Genomic DNA, 17,296 nt, shown 5'->3' on the forward strand with positions numbered 1-17,296 from the left:
AGGTGAGCAGACAAGTGAGCAGACAGGCAGATGAACAGACAGACAGGGAAATGGACAGGCGAACAGACAGGTGAACAGAAAGACAGGTAAACGGACTGGTGAACAGACAGGTAAAAAGAGAGACAGGTGAACAGACAAGTGAGCAGACAGACAGGTGAGCAGACAGACGGGTGAACAGGCAGGTGAACAGATGGGTGGAGAGACAGGTAAACTGGCTGTCTCACCTGTCGGACCCCAACAGGCGGAACATCCTGCTGCTGTCGCTGATCTCCTGAGTGATCTGCAGAAAAAATAAGACATGTTACCATGGTGACCGACAGCGTGGCGGTGCCAGTCTCTGATTGGATAATTACCTCATTAGACTTGAAGCTCCGCCCCTGCATGCCGTGTCTCCAGAAGGCCAGAACGCTGTCCTGTAAACACACTGAAGAAGAGGAGGGGAGAGGAAGGTCACTGAGCCGGTCTGAACTGGTTTAAGGTGGTCCATGGTGGTTTCCGTAGAATTCAGGTGGTTCAAGGTATTCTAAAGTGGGCTGAGGATGTTTAATCTGGATTAAGGTGGCTGAGGGAGATTAAAGGTGCCTTCACAGTGGTGCTTTAAAGTGGTGTAAAGAGGGATAAGGTGGTTTAAGGTACCTTAAAGTGGTTCAAGTTGGTTCATGGTAGTTTACAGTCAATTCAGGCTGTTTAAGGTGTTTTAAGGTGAGCTGAGGTAGTGTGAACTGGATTAGGTTTGGTTGGTTTAGATTTATAGATGTGAAAGGGAGGCCAGTTTAAAGTGTTTCAAGGTGCTTGAGGCTGTTGTGGGAGACCTAAGGTGCTTTACAAAAGGAGATTAAGGTAGTTTAAGGTGGTTGGCTTTAAGGTTAGCAGAAAGAGTGTCAGCTGATTTAAGGTGGTTGAAGGCGGCTTAAGACGTTTAAGGGGGTCTTAAGGTGCCTTAAGATGGTTTAAGGTGGTTTACGGCACACTAATGTGCTTCTGACCCCCCGCTGAAATTTTACCTGCACCCTGTGATTTTATTGTCGATAATTTTAACACTAAACTGAGGTTAGCCCTCGACTCAGTGGCTCCACTTTTAACTAAAACGATAAAAACTAAATCTACATCCCCCTGGATAAATTCTGAAATTAAGAGTCTGAAAAGAAAGTGCAGGAGTGCTGAAAGGAAGTGGAGGAAAACAAAACTGACAGTACACCATGAAATATTCAGTGAAAAACTCAAAATTAATAATAACGCAGTTAAACAGGCAAGAACTTCCCACTTTTCAAAACTTATCTCAGTTAAAAAGAATGACCATAAATTCCTCTTCTCCACAATTGATCTTTTAATAAACACCGATTTTAAAAAGTCCTCCATGGTACCAACTGATGCTCTATGTGAGGACTTTGCAGACCACTTCAGAAGTAAGATTGATGTCATTAGATCTACTTTTTTTATCACAAAACAGTGTTGCTTTTAATAGTCCTGAGCCATTGCTTTTACCAGAGGAAACACTGGAACATTTTGTCCTGGTTGATGCAGAGATGCTTGGTCGAGTTTTCTCCCGAGTTAACCCAACAACCTGCCTTTTAGATCCAATTCCCACATCACACTTAAAGACGTTTTATGGATTCTTTGAGTTTGAACTTTTAAATATTGTAAATTGCTCCCTCCAGACAGGTGTCTTCCCCGCTGCCTTTAAAACGGCAGTGGTGAAGCCCCTTCTGAAGAAGAGCAATTTGGACCCTAACATTCTTAATAACTACCGACCTGTATCCAACTTACCCTTTTTAAGTAAAATTTTAGAAAAACTGGTTTTTATCCAATTAAATGATTTTTTAAACAGAAATAATATTTTAGATCAATATCAATCTGGTTTTAGGATGAACCACAGTACCGAGACAGCCCTCCTGAAGATTGTTAATGATCTCAGGTGTAACATGGACTCACAGAAGCTCTCAGTCCTGGTGCTACTGGATCTAAGCGCTGCTTTTGATACAGTAGATCACCACATTTTATTAAACAGACTCAGAAACCTGGTGGGCCTCTCTGGTACTGTTTTTAACTGGTTTTATTCCTATCTCACAGATCGCCGGTTTTTCGTAAGTTTGGATACATGTTCCTCTAGAACCCATGAAATGAAGTGTGGGGTGCCCCAAGGTTCAATTTTAGGTCCAATACTTTTTAATCTCTATATGCTTCCCCTTGGGGACATCATCAGGAGACACGGCATCAATTTTCACAGCTACGCTGACGATACACAGCTCTACATTGCCGTGTCCCCTGATGACACAGGGCCTATTGATACCCTTTTAAATTGTATTTTAGATATAAAGTCATGGATGGCAGAGAACTTCCTACAGCTCAACCAGGACAAAACAGAGGTTTTAGTTATTGGCCCTGAAGGCAAGAGAGAGAAACTTTTACCAAAATTAAAGGATTTTAAACCCGCAAAATGTGTCAAAAATCTGGGCGTCCTTTTCGACTCTGAGCTTGATTTTATTCCACATATTAGAAGTATAACAAAGATAGGATTTTATCATCTTAAGAACATAGCCAGAGTGCGCCCGTTTCTCTCTCTGGCCAGCACAGAGGTGCTAATGCATGCTTTTATCTCTAGTCGCTTAGATTATTGTAATGCCCTGCTTTCTGGTCTCCCCAAAAAGAGTATTTCACACCTTCAGTTACTCCAGAACTCAGCTGCACATGTGCTGACAAAGACCAGAAAGCGGGCTCATATTACACCAGTTTTAAAATCACTGCATTGGCTCCCTGTGCGTTTCAGGATTGATTTTAAGGTTCTTTTATTAGTTTTTAAGTGTCTTAACGGCCTTGGGCCTTCTTATCTGTCTGACCTGCTTTTACCATACCAGCCCTCGCGCACTCTGAGGTCCTCCGGTACCGGTCTTTTAACTGTTCCCAACGTTAGAACAAAAACTCATGGTGAATCTTCATTTTATTATTATGGCCCACGTCTGTGGAACAGCCTGCCGGAGAACCTCAGGGCTGCTCAGACTGTTGATGTTTTTAAACGCAGGCTCAAGACCCACCTTTTTAATCTGGCTTTTATCTGATTCTATTTCCACTCTTTTCTGCTGCTTCTATTGTTTTTACTGCTTTTAGTTGCTGATTAATAATTTCTTTCTTTACTTTTTAATACATATTTATGTTGCCTGCATTGTTTTATTGTTTTAATTTTATTGTTTTTAATTTATTATCATTTATTACACTTCATTTTTTTATATGTTTATATATATATATATATATATATTATTTATTTACTTATTTCTTCTCTATTCCGTTTAGTATTGATTGTATTTTACTCTGTTATCTTTTAGTTTTTAGCTCCAGTGTTTTCCTCATGGGGGCCCTCCACACCGGGAGCTGTATCTGGCCTGCCTGCGGGGGGTGCCGTCCTGGGGGTTGTCCTGGCCTGGATGGTTGGGGGCCCTGCTCCAGGGCCTTATGGCCGTGGCGTGGGCTCCTATCTGTCTGGGTCGGGGTGGTCTCTGTGGTGGTGCCCCCTGTAGTCGTGGGCTGGGACGCCTCCCGGTGTGGATGGCTCCCAAAGAATGAATGGTGTTTCCTCATCTGGTCCCTCAGTGCTCAGCCATATTTTATTCTATCTTTGGGTTGGGTTGGGGTGGGCTGGGGCGTGGTGGGGTGTATGCCTGGAGTGTATGCATGTGTGAAATATGTTGTACTTGTGTGTGTGTGCGTGTGTGGGTGAGTATGAGGGGGTGGGGGATTAGGGTTGTATGTATTTTAATGTAAAGCACTTTGTGTTGCATTTGTTTTATGTATGAAAGGTGCTATATAAATAAAATTTGATTTGATTTTGATTTGATTTGACTGGTTTGACAAGGCTAAAGGGCCTTAAGGGGGTTTAAAGGGATTCATGACGGTTCAAGGAGGTTTAAGGTGATTTACCAACAGACTCAATCTGGAAGTTGAAGGTGAGCTCGGCTGAAAGCTTCTTGCTGGACTTCAGCTTCCCCTGCAGATTGACGATCTTTATACAACCTGCAGAAAACAGGAAACAGGAAATAAACATCAGCACATTACCAACAAACAAATAACCCAAAAAAAAAAAAAAATCTCTCTTTAATTGATAAAGGACTTGAGGTCCCTGCTGTTCCTTATCATCATCACTGGTTTTATGTTGAGCTGTCAGACCTGGAACTAAACTGAATTCAAATTAATCAACAGGTAACAACATGAGGAACTTCCTTAGGGCAGCCGGGAGACACACCACTGGGGACGACCAGCGTGTTTACTTGTTTTTATGGTTCCTTCTGACAGCACTAAGCCCCTTGTTTTATTATTATTATTATTATTATTATTATTATTATTATTTTGTTTCACCTGCACAATCTGTGGTTATTTTGTGGTTCTTATTTTTTGATGTGTAAATAATGAACTTACGGTCCAGGCAGACCAGGATAGCGTCTCTCTCCAGTTGGGTCACATGGATCACGCAGGTCTGAGGGTTTTCTGGAGGAGGAGAACATGTGAGAACCGTATGTGTTTTTTTAAATCCATCATCCAATAAAAATTGTCACGCACAGAAACCTTGTGCGCTGAGTCCGATGCGTTTCCTGATTCTATTCGCTGCCAAGATTAACAATACAAGGCAAAAGGAAAACAATGATGGACAGAGGTGTCGGGGTCGGTGCGTAAACATGATTGACACAAGTCGTATTTGTTTTCATAGGTGCGACAATTTCAGATAAAAAATGTGGACTTGGAATAAAATCTAAGTCTTTACCTTCACTTCTTCTTCATCATCATCCTCATCATCATTCCAGACTCACAGGAATACCTGTTCCATCTGTTGTCCTGCTGCTGTGACCTCTGACCTCTGACCTTTGACCTCTGACCTCTGGCTGGCTGTTTGTGACGATGGTGATGGAGCAACTGAAGCCTACTCAACTTTTGAGCTCGCTGTTTATTTTATTTTATTAGTTTATCTGAACTGGACAATGAATGTGCCAGAATTAGGAATTAAGATTAAGAGGGCAAATTTCCACCCTCAGTCCCTGGCCAGGTCAATATAATAAAAATATAATACTTATATTACTTAAATGTACTAAATATTGGAGGTATTACAGAAACTCCCTGTCTGACATCTTAAACTAAGACAGGAAGAGTGTAGGACAGGTTTGCCAGTTTGCCATTAGGAATCCTTCCTCATCTCACTTCATCCTGTTTAATCTCAGTTCAGGAAATCCAAAATACTCGATCCAACATCACTTATCAACTTTTACGTCTGTTACCTAGCAACCGATACTGCTTTTCTCCTCATGCTAATGCTAACATGCAAACTGCTGTTACTGCCTGAGTTGATGGGGATAACGGCTGATCTGTCAGGTTTTCTGGTGCAGCTGGAAACAAGCCAGAGACCGTTGCCGTTTCTTTTATCGCACAAGTCGAATGTTTCTCGAACAGAGTTTTAGATCCCGATGACATTTCTGCCAATGTGTCCCGGACCGTTTACCTTCACAAACCCACAAAAACCAAAATGGAAACCAGAGCGCTTCCCATACCAACATCTTGTCTTGGCACATGGTTCGGTCTGCCATAGGGCTTGTGGAGGAATATAAGTTCAGCCTGCTGGCATTTGTTGGTTCTGTCAAAGCAACTAAAGAGCAGCCATACGGATTCAAGAAGTGAGCCTTCACTACCTACGGTTAGGACGGCCTAACACTCAAACTAAAGTTAGAGGAGTCTATTTAAGATTTCATGAAGTTAGGGTCGGAGCGTGGGCCTAGGAACTCTTCATCTGTAAATCCCAAACCTAGTTACCACGGTTACCACACAGCTCAGACAGGACGTTCCTGTGATGAGGGCCCTGAGGTGTCGGTACCTGACTCCCGGAGCTCGGGGCAGGACGAGTTGGGGTCGAGGGTCTGGAAGCCGACGGGCTGGGTGGGTTCGGACCCCCGGCTGAGGCCCAGGCAGATCAGAGGGTACGGCTGCTCCGGGACCACCAGCAGCTCAAACACCTCCAGAGGACAGGGGGGCTGGAAGTCCACGTTCTGGTGATGGGATGAAGACACAGGACGGGTTGAGATGCAGATGGAGATGCATTTTAATGCCATGTTTTCCACCTTGTTCCTCCTCTCACCAGTCAAGCTTCATCTGTTTTCTGTACTTACCTGTCTTATAGAGCACTCAGCGATCAGTTTGTTAAATCTGACAGTTTGTCTCTCTAGACAGTAACAGTAATAAAAAAAAAAAAGTTAAAAAAAACTAAAAAAAAAAAAAAAAAAAAAAAACTCTCATTATATCAGAAATGTGCTGTCTGGACAGTCTCTGAGGACCGGATGAGAAACGTGTCTGAACATCTGCGTTTCTAATTCTGTCTTCCATTTCTTTTAATTCCACACGTCTGCAGGTTTCATAATAAATATAAACTGAACACTTATTAATACAGGTTAGAGTGAAATATATTATCAGATGAGCGGAAGCCGCCATCCTCCTCTGTGACTGAATTCAACACTGAAAACATTTTTTAGGCCTTGATTTACAAATCATAAATCACCCAGCAGCTCTGCCACAGCGCCTGGATCAAAAACAACCACAGGAATGAAAAAGACTTCCGCTGCTCTCGGGGGAGATTTAACATCAAAACCCAACACATTTTGGCTGCGGCGGCTTTCATCATAAATACACTGAATGGCTTGTAAAGTGGCTTCCTCCGAGCCCACAGACATCAACCAGAGACTGATTGGCCATTTTGGATGCCGCTGAGTATCTTCACCGTTTAGTGAGCATCAAAACAAGCTGCCGCTGCTGCAGAGCACTCCTGCCTGCAGCTGCTGCTCTGAAATGCTTGTCCCCCCTGCGTTTTAACACTGAACACTAAAAAGCCTCAATGGTCGCAGGATGTCACAGGTTCAAACCCCCACAGCAGCTTCAGGGATGGAACTGGACTTCTTTTACGTGGGGCCGCACTTCAGAAATCCTCAAACTGCACAGCAATCTGTCCTGTACTTTCCATCTTTTCTTTAAACCTCAGAAGTGACGAGGGCCTTCGTCATCGTCGCCGCTGGACCCCGGCAGCGACGCACAGCTTGCCGGTGTAACAGCCCAAAGTGTACCCCCTGACCAGACTATACCCAGGGTATAGTCCAGATTATACAGCAGGGCAAACTATACCCCCCATAGGCCAAAGTATACCCCCCACTCAGACCTGGAGGGTTAAAGTGGGCTGGCCTGTTTCATACTCTGGGGTATATTCCAATTTATACCCCGGGCTATACTTTGAGCTATGCCAGACTATACCCCTCTAGTCCATATTACACACACACACTAGAGGGAGTTGTTAAGTCTAACAGATCTCTTGACATGTGCTCTGACATGCGGTAATGAAGCAAACAACGGCGAGTCTCTCTCAATCTCTTTATAACTTATAGATCAAACTATGTCAGTCCTACAAATGTCCTTTAGATTAGGAAGGTCGCTGGAGAACACGCTGAGTGTTAGAAAGCAAAGGTTTTGCCGCAATTTCTGATGTTTTTAAGCTAAAGTATTCATTTGAAAAAGGGCTAAAAACAGCTTCTAGTCAGCCCAGATCTCAACTAGGAAGGTGATAGAGATTTGAAAGTTTACATGTATATAGTATTGTTTGTTTTGGTTCTGGTTTTCTATTGTCTTGGGGTTTTTTTTTTTTTGGGGGGGGGGGGGGGGGGGGGGGGGGGGGGGGTAATAAACTGGACTAGCCCAAAATAAACCCTGAGGTATAAAACAGACTAGCCCTTTTTTAACCCCCTGTCTGAGTCTGGCGGGTATAATTTGGCCTAGGGGGGTCTAGTTTGACCTAGCCCAAAGTGTACCCCAGGGGAAAAACTGGGCTAGGCTATTTATACCGTGGAGTATACTTTAGGCCCGGCCAAACTATACCCGGGTATAGTGTGGCGTAGGGTTAATCTGGCCTGTTACACCGGTCTTATAACACCTGTACTATTTTAAGTCGGAAAAACAAACAAACAAACCAAAAAAAGACCTGACAGCCAGAACGTGGTGGAGAGAACAGCTGGGAAGCAAGCTCACTGCTGTGAAAACTAACAAAATAACAGAAACGACATGTGAGAAAACATTTCCCTGGTCAGTGTTTCCTGCTGCTGTCGGTCGGTCGACTGATATTTTAGAAAACTGAACTTTTCAAGCAGCTGATCCCCTCAGCAGATTCTACTCTGACATGGGATTCAGGAACAAGGAGATCCTGCTGATCTGAGCCCAGAATCAGCAGATTGTTTTCTTCTGAATCGGCCCAAGTCACAGCAACGTCTCTTCAGAGTCCAGATGCTGAGGAGGAGGTTGGGGTTCTGGACTCAGACCAGCAGGATTTCCTTCAGACTGGATCCCACAGGAGGAGGACAAACTGGTTTTAAATGTTTGTTTCTCGTGAATTTACAACTTTAGAATTTCATAATTTTGAGTTTTTTCCCCATAAGTTTGTAATTTAATAATCTCAGAATTTTTCAAGTTTTTTTCTCATAATTTTACCACTTAATCTAAGAGAATATTCAAGTTTTTTTTTTTTTTTTTTATTATTGTAAACGTACAACTTTAATCTCAGAATCTCAGAAGTTTTTTCTCACAGGTTTCTGAGAAAAAAAAAAATCAGAGTTTGGGCCTTGTAAATTTCAAACATTTCATTTTGTTTGTTTGTTTGTTTGTTTATGTGTTTTCAGTTCTACTGGCTGAAAGCGACCTGACCCGCTGACGTGCCCACGAGCAAGGCGCTGCAGCTCTGAGCCCGAACACGAAGCGCAGCCGGTTCTCACCTTGACAAGCATGAACTTCTGCATCGGCTCCACCCACTCCAGCAGCACCACGCCGCACTGGAAGGCTCCGCCCAGGTACTTGTGACCCGTGTAGGGGTTCCTCACTGCAGGGGGGCAAAGGTCATCACAGCTGTCACTCAAACCACCGGCAGAACAAACACAGGCCACAAAACACAAAGATGGCAGACTGCGGCTGCTCTGATTGGCTGGCGTCAGCGGGGAAATGTGAGAAATACACATCTTGGATTTTTTTTTTTTTTTTTTTTTTTTAAACGAAGTTGGTTTGAGGAGAAGTCAGATGGTGGCGCTGTAACCTCATTTACCTGCACGCCGCTGAAGGTAGAGGAAGATCCACCACCATCAACTTTCCCTCCTCAAACCTCTGGAGTTTGTTTCTTTTTAAAATCCCAACCTGTGTGTTTGAAACCCACATGATCCACTGAGTAACCCAGACAGCCTCAGAGCTGCCATGACAGAGCCAGGCTAACGACTGCCATAGACTTCAAGTCTTTATGCTAAGCTAACAGGAAATGCTACCCATAGGAACCACTAAGTGCACCACTGGACGTCCAGAGGAGAACATGTGTTGTGTCTCAAATCGTGCACTTCTGCACTTCCTCTTAGTATTTTGAGTGCATAAGTGCGTTCACACTGAAAATACTAACAAAATGCAGTGCACTGCAAATACCCGGATGTCCACTCAAAACAGAGTGTGGAGCGATGGACACTTCTCACCCTGACGGCACCACTGACCGGAAGGAGCTACCTAACAAAGCTGAGCTGACTTTTCGTTTTACGACTGTTAATATGTCACTTTATTAAGTTTAAATTTTTTTTCAGGCGAGAAAGTAAACATGTAGATTCCAAATATGTGGTCAGTTTGTCCAAATAACGTCTGTTTTGAAAATTGCTTCGACGTTTTCGGATAACTCTCAAGCTAGCGATTGTGCAAAGTACCGTCACTTCCGGTTGTTTACAAAAATAAAACTCTAATACCTTAGAAGCAGTGGTGATGCTTTTATTTTGAAGATAGGATGTGTACACGTCTACTTCTGGAGAACTTTACCACCGAAAACCAAAGCCGGCCACGGCTCCGGTCAGCATCAGGCGGGCCGGCCGCGGCTCCGGCTGGCGGTCAGCTCGCCTGATGCCGACTGTGGCGATCATCATTTCCGGTAAGTGCACAACAAGAAGTGCGCCAATTGAGACGCCCTTCACTGTCAAAATTCGCGCACTGTGCCGGTAAGTGTGCTGTCAGCTAAGTGTACTTACAGACAGTGCACTAACGGAAGTGCGCGATTTGAGACACACCAATGGTGTCCAACATCTGGTCTCAGTGTGGGGAGGTCGGGGAAAGGGGATTTGGAACCAAAATGTTGGAATATTCCTTTAATTTGGTTTGTAAGCGGTGAGCAGGTCACGTCACCTGAGTGCACCATCTTTCTTTTTATACACCATCTTTGGCCAAAATAAAACCCAGACCCAGCCTGGAGAGTGGGCTGAGCCGGCACAACCTCAAGTCCTGCTCTATTTTAAACCGGCAGTTGGCTGTGGCGGCGCCCGGTGAATTCTGGGACGTGGGAGCCGGGGCGGCCCGCGGCGGCCGGGACGGCCCGCGGCGGCGAGGCGGGACTCACCCACGCAGCACTTCAGGCAGCCCTTAGTGTCCGGGATCTTACTGGAGATGGAAAACCTCCTGAACACAGAGGAGAGACCGGAGAATTTAGTGCTGACTCATCATCAGATCTGTCTGCACCCACCTCACACACACACACACACACACACACACACACACCACGTCACACACACTCATGAATTTACGACTTTAATCTCAGAATTAAAGTCGTTAAAATTAAAGAATGAAACGAGGAGCTGCAGCGCTCAAGAACAAGGTGACAGCTGCAGTGTGTGTGTGTGTGTGTATGTATGTGTGTGTGTGTGTGTGTGTGTGTGTGTGTGTGAGCGGCGGAGGGGCTGACCGGGGCAGGATGCGGTCCGGCAGGCGGTGCGTCGGCAGGGAAACCGGAAGCTTCTGTTTCTGTCGAGCCTGTTCGAACAGACCGGGCAGACTGTGGCAGTACAGCTGGGAGGCTTTACCTGCACGGCATCACCACACACACACACACACACACACACACACACACACACACACACACACAGTCAGTAAGACACACAGAAATATGATAAAAGCCTGGCAACTGATGATTATTTTCATCATTAATTGATCAGTTAGTGATTTTTTGGATGAATCCTTTCGTGTCTAAAAAATAAATCCAGAGGCTGATGGAGGAGATCAGAGCCCAGAGTCAAACGGGCAGGCAGGGGGAGGGAGACGGGACGGCCTGCAGAACCCGGGACGCTTCGCTGAGGACCAAAGCCTCAACCGGCGGAGCCTGCGGGGCCTCGCTGGGCCTGCTGGTGGCGCCAGAGGGAAGGTTCCGCCCCCTAATCCAGATGTTTGCATCATTATTCATGCTCTGGAACCGCAGATCCGCTTCCTCTGCAGAGAAGCCTTCCTTCTTACCTGGAGAATCCTCCATTAGAACAGCAGCCCACCAAGGTGTGACACACCTGGCTGTTAGAGGGGACGGGAGACGGCGCTCTGATTGGCTGACTGCATGTTACAGAGCAGGAGGAGGACTGACCCGATATGGAGAGCAGGTTGTTGTTCATGACGTAGACCCAGGTGCACCTCCGAGGAAACAGCTGCAGGAACCCGGGAGAACCCAGGAGAACCCAGGAGAACCCAGGAGAACACAGGAGGACACGGGAGGACACAGGAGGACACAGGAGAACGGTTTTACAGGCTGATCACCGATCACTTATTATCAGTTATTGATCTGGCCGTCTCCTCACCTGCTCCATGTAGTTCTCATGCAGCTCGTTCAGGTTTAAGGTGTAAATTCCCTCCTCGGCTCCGAAGATCAGATACTGATCTGAGAGAGAGACAGACAGAGAGACAGAGAGAGAGACAGACAGAGAGACAGACAGAGAGAGAGAATTTTTTTATAATCTCAGAATTTTCCAGTTTTTCTCAGAACATTATCGAGGGTTAGTTCACATGTTGCCTCTGTGTGGTGAACTCGTCTCCTCCCTGCAGGATCGGAGAGATGGTTTACTGACGTGGGGAAAGTGAACGGGACAGAGACACACCCCTTTTCCACCAAAGAGGTTCCAGGGCTGGTTCGGAGCCAGAGCCTGACTCAGCCCCAGTTCTTTGTTTTCCCACCCCCCAAGCACGGGCCAAACCGGTTCCAAACTGGTTCCAAACTGGTTCCAAACTGGTTCCAGGCAAGCACCAACTTGGAACAGGGGCTAAAGAGGGGCCAGAGAAAGAACCGATGATGCGACCCACCACGTCATTGGTGGGCGGGGTTACAGACCCAAGGGGAACAGCGAACGCTATAAACGTAGTTAAGCAGTTACACTGATTTTACAACGGCATGGAACGCAGTTCAGCCAATCACATTTAAGGATGGGAAGCACCCGTTTTATAACTAAACATAGTCGTCATTTGTTCCGGCCACGAATACGACGGGTAGCCGGCAATGATTGCGTTTTTGGCCTGGGTTAGGGTTAGGGTCAGTGTAGCAGTGTAGGCTTGTAAAGACACAAGCAGCACTTTCATCACTAATAAATCCAGATCCTGCTGCACCTGGGGCCAGAAGCACCATCATCCCTGACTCACTGATCAGCTTCAGCTTCAGGACAGAGACAGAGACGCTGCAGCCACTGGACTGTATGAGTGTTGAAGTGATGAAGCTGCCGTGACAATGCAATTCCCTGCAAAGGATTAACAAAGTATCATTCATTCATTCGTTCATTCATGTTGGTTACTGTGATTCAGAGCGAGCGACGTCACGTTTCCCGCTGACGTCATGACGTGGCTCTGACGTGGCTTCGCTTGGCTCTCGGCCGGTGGAAAAGCAAACCGGTTCTTTGTTGGAACCAGTTAAGCACCGGCTCTAGAACCAGCACCGAACCAGTACCAGGTTCTTTCTGGTGGAAAAGGGGCAACACAGAACGAGTGGAATGCTCCTTTAACTGAGCCACCAGGTCACTTTAAACTCTTCAGCTAACCCTAACCCTAACTAACCCTAACTAACCCTAACCCTAACTAACCCTAACCCTAACTAACCCTAACCCGGCGAGACGCTTCCCTCTGCGGCTCACTCCTGGACGCCGCGCCACCCAAACCGGAACCCGCTGGTCTGGGTTCCCAAAGCGCCCCACCCCCGCCCCCTGCTGGCCGCCTGCAGACAGACCTGACACACTCACAAACACTTTTTCTTTCTCTCATTTAAAAAAAAAATCTTTTGTTCATTTTCCTTTTTTTGTGCCAATTTTCCACTCATGTCCTACAAATGTTTTTTTTTTCTTTGTAAATTGTTTTACAAAATTTCTGGAAATTTTCTGGTAACTTTGGGGTAAGTTCTTGTTCATTTACCAAGTGAATTTTCTCGGGTTTGAAGGGGTTCATTCTGCTGAACTTGTTTTATTTATTTATTTATTTTTTCCCACCAATAAAAGTTTGATCTGAAAAGTGTCGGCGGCAGGTTGAGCTCCGCCTGTCCTCCGGCACGCTTTTATTTTCTTAACAAGCTTTTATTTTCTTAACAAGGATATTTATAGCAATAACAATAACAACAAACACCACATGTATATTTGCTCTTATTGAATTCAGAGTCAGAAGACAGAGTTCTGCCAACAGGGTGAAGAGCTGACATCATCATCACTACTGACAGAGTGATGATGATGATGATGATGATGAAGATGAAGATGTCTGACCTCTGGTGTCAGGGTTGACCCAGGACGCGGCGCTGTGGATCTTCAGCGGGCAGCCGTTAAACACTTTGGAGAAACACGCTCCCATCTGCAGGCAGCACACACACACACACACACACACACACACACACACACACACACACACACACACACACACACCACAGCAAAAACAGGTCCCTTTGTTTTTGTTAGAAAGTATTTTAAAATAAGGCAAAAATGTTTGTGTGTGGGAAAAAAAATTAACATGAAAAACGAAACGGACGGTCTTCCAGGACAGAGGTCAAAAGTCCAGGATCAGCGGAAAGAAGGAGGGAAAATATTTAAAGAAAAAAAAAACAACTGAAAATTAATAGAAATTATAAAATGATTAAAAAATGTAGAATAAAATAAAAAAATTAAACATTGAATTCATTGCATTTTCACAGTCCATTTTTCAACATTTTTTAAAGCCTGACAACAAGATAATAAAAGTAATAAAATAAAATAACAAGAATGTAATATAATTAATACAAATACAGATATTGTCCTGTCAGTCTCTGTGAGACAGGCAGAGGGCGGAGTGATACGGCCAGCTGTGTGCTGCGGCAGGAACTAGTTCCCTGGGAAACTCCTCCCCTCGAGGCCTGTGTGTGTGTGTGTGTGTGGTGTGTGTGTGTGTGTGTGTGTGTGTGTGTGTGTGGGACTCACATGGACCTTGGGCGTGGGCGGCAGTCCGTTGCTGATTGGTTTCTGTTGAAGGCAGTTATGATGTTTATTACAGAACACTGAATAAACAGTCAGACACTTCCCGGCTGTTTACCAGTTTGACTCCTTGACGTCAAAAACATCAAGAACCTCCAATTTAAATCAAACAAATCAAACAAATCCAATAAATCCAATAAATGCAATAAATACCACAGGAGGACTGGCAAAGTGTTGTGTTACCGGCAGTTCTCTCCTGTGACCAGCAGGGGGCGGTGTGGACTGCTGCTCCGAGGACGGGACGTCCCCTGAGGGAGAGGAGACAGAGGACACATGCTGGGACAACAACAACAACAACAACAACAACAAAAACAAGAACGACAGTAATAATAACTTTAATTTTAATTAATACCTTTAATTTTAAAAATTAAAAGAGGAGGGAGAATTTCTTGTGTTTGACCGTTTGTGAACGCAGCTCTGAAAATGGGCTTCAAAAAATAAAATAAAATAAAACAAACAAAATAAATCTTTGCATTGGAAAAAAATAACAAACAGAAAAATGAACCTTACCTGATATTAAAAAAAAAAAGATATCAGCAACAATAATAATGATAAAAATGATCATGAAAAAATAAAAAAGAATCTGTGAATTTGCCAAGGAAGATCTTTTGTCCTGTAACATAATTTTAAATTTATACTTACATTAAAATAGTTATAAATATCACTTTTCTCACTAGTTTTTATTTTTGGGATAATTTTCTACTCATTTTATCTCCCTCCCTCCCTCAGTTTTAATTTTTTTTTTTTTTCTAATTTTCAGGTCATTTTCATTTAAGCTGTAACTAATTTAATTTAATTTAATTTAATTTAATTTGAACAAGAGTTTCAAACGCTCCAGAGACCTGCGCCGCCCGGTTCCAGCAGTTTTTTTTTTTTTTTTTTTTGGGAACCCCTGGCATCGGTTCTCCCTTTGACTCCGCCCCCCTGTGGGACGACCCTATAAAAGCTTTTGGTGGGCGGAGCATCTAGAACTCTGCGGTAGGTTCTGGAAGGTTCTAGAAGGTTCTGGAAGGTTCCGGGGGTTCAGGTTCCTGGTTCCTACCTGGGCTGCTGAGCCGGCGGGGGGGCAGCTTTGGGGGCGGCGGTCTGGGCGGGCCCGGGGTGTGGGGGGCGGAGTGGGCGGGGCTTCCCGATTGAGGGCGGCGCTTTATAGTTCCCTGGTCGTCATGGTGACCGGCGTCATCAGGGGGCGGGGCCTCGTCCTGACGGGGGAGAGCAGCACCAGGTTTAGTGTTTGTTTTTGTGCTTTTATTTTGTTGGTCTCTGTGTTCTCTGCTGTGATTCTGCATCATCATCAGCTGGATCAAAGGAAGCCGTGCGGTTCCTTGACCAAAAAACAACAAAAAAAAAAAAAAATGAAAAAAGAATTTAATTCAAGATCAAAGCTGCAAATATATGAGAAAAAACACTTGGATATTCTATGAGATTAAAGAGGTAAATTTAGGAGAAATTTATAAGAATTTATGAGAGAATTCCAAAATTCTGGGATTCAAGTTGTAAATTTATGAGAAACAAAACTCACAAATTTACGAGAAAAAAAAAACATGAAATTTCCAAGACTAACTCACAAACTTATGACAAAAAGTGAAAGAATTTTTTTTTCTCATTAATTTATGACTTTAATTTTGAAATTCTTTTCTTTTTTTTTCTTTTCTGTTTTCTTTTTCCCTCAGAACATCACCCCTTCCTCCCCCGCTCCATGTTTTTTTATTCCTCCCTACAGCGGCCCGGTCTGTGCCGGACGTCCCGAGACGCTGCGCGGCCCTGCCGGGAAGCTTCCGGGTCAGTAAAGTGAGGATGTACCTGCGCAGGTGGAGCAGCAGGGGGCGCTGTGGGCCGCAGGGTCGAGTCAGGCACCCTGACACAGAGAGAGAGAGAGAGAGAGAGAGAGAGAAAGAGAGAGAGAGAGAGAGAGCAGATGGAACAGTGACACTCATGAAATTATTATTATTTTATTCACTGCTGCTTTTGATCTGCACTGAGCATGTGCAGCCGCCAACAGAGATAGGACGGACGCGAGACGTCTCACTCGTTAGCTACTTTCATCATCAACTCTTGAGGAATATTCAGAGGAAAAAAAATCAGAAATGGAAACTGGAAATTGTGACCTTCAGAATTTTTTACTCTCTACAGCAGCCCTGATAAATCATAAATTTTAGTTTTTTACCCATAAAATTATCACTTTAATCTCACAGCATATCTTAGTTTCTTTTCTCATAAATTTATAACTTAAATCTCCAAGTTTTTTTCTCGTAAATTTATTAATTAAATCTCAAAATTCTGTATTTTTATTCTCAGAATAATCCCCGCCCTCCCCCGGCTCTGTAATTTTTTTCCCTAACAGAGTCGATGAACTACCGAGTGAGACATCTCGCTTCCTTCCCGTCTCTGCTGGCGGCTGCACATGCTCAGTTTGGACCAGGCTGCTCCAGGAAGCACTGAGCTGAGGAAGACACGACGACCCACAATGCATCGCTCCGACGTCCTTACAAAAAAGACGCGTCCCTCATCGTTTCCATCGCACTCACTGTTGTGTTTCATCGTCGCCGTCGTCATGGTGATCTCCAGCATCACCGACAGCTGATTGGTCGCCGTCGTCCCCTTCCTCCACAAAACCGTCGTCGTCGTCATCGGCAGCCTCGTCTTCATCGTCCTCGTCATCATCGGCTCCATCCTCCAGGTGAGTCTGGTGACCCCTGCAAAAAAAAAAAAAAAAAACTTTTACTTTGAAAAATCCTGTGTTTCTTCAAACCAGGTAAATAAATAAAAACAGAAAGAAAGAATAATAATAATAATTTCAGGGATTTTGGGGGGGGACAAGAAGAAATTAGAGCTAAAAAAATATTGAAATATTAACGACAAGTGCAACTTCATAATCACAGGAATTGCAATTTTTTAATAAAAGTAAAATTTGTGACAAAATATTGTTGTAAATAAAGTTTTATGGACTACAAATGCCTTTTGCCAGATGTGAGAAAACATCAGCATAAATCCCA

The 17,296-nt window shown here is 44.4% G+C and overlaps 1 protein-coding gene across 1 annotated transcript in view; it reads right to left on the reverse strand.

Annotated features, from left to right (window-relative positions):
* Window positions 1–17,296, reverse strand: part of LOC115356978 (mitogen-activated protein kinase kinase kinase kinase 3-like) — a 102,761-nt gene that overhangs the window by 2,079 nt on the left and 83,386 nt on the right. The window contains exons 18-33 of the mRNA XM_030048330.1: window positions 16,829–16,996; window positions 16,104–16,158; window positions 15,343–15,502; window positions 14,484–14,548; window positions 14,247–14,288; window positions 13,563–13,647; window positions 11,631–11,710; window positions 11,420–11,480; window positions 10,754–10,871; window positions 10,412–10,470; window positions 8,775–8,878; window positions 5,849–6,020; window positions 4,408–4,476; window positions 3,913–4,005; window positions 354–424; window positions 225–280 (exon numbers count right to left, since the gene is read on the reverse strand). Coding sequence (XP_029904190.1) covers window positions 225–280; window positions 354–424; window positions 3,913–4,005; window positions 4,408–4,476; window positions 5,849–6,020; window positions 8,775–8,878; window positions 10,412–10,470; window positions 10,754–10,871; window positions 11,420–11,480; window positions 11,631–11,710; window positions 13,563–13,647; window positions 14,247–14,288; window positions 14,484–14,548; window positions 15,343–15,502; window positions 16,104–16,158; window positions 16,829–16,996 — 1,458 coding nt within the window. The remainder of the gene's footprint in view (window positions 1–224; window positions 281–353; window positions 425–3,912; window positions 4,006–4,407; window positions 4,477–5,848; window positions 6,021–8,774; window positions 8,879–10,411; window positions 10,471–10,753; window positions 10,872–11,419; window positions 11,481–11,630; window positions 11,711–13,562; window positions 13,648–14,246; window positions 14,289–14,483; window positions 14,549–15,342; window positions 15,503–16,103; window positions 16,159–16,828; window positions 16,997–17,296) is intronic.

Source organism: Myripristis murdjan, chromosome 1, assembly GCF_902150065.1.
Source record: "Myripristis murdjan chromosome 1, fMyrMur1.1, whole genome shotgun sequence".
NCBI lineage: Eukaryota > Metazoa > Chordata > Actinopteri > Holocentriformes > Holocentridae > Myripristis > Myripristis murdjan.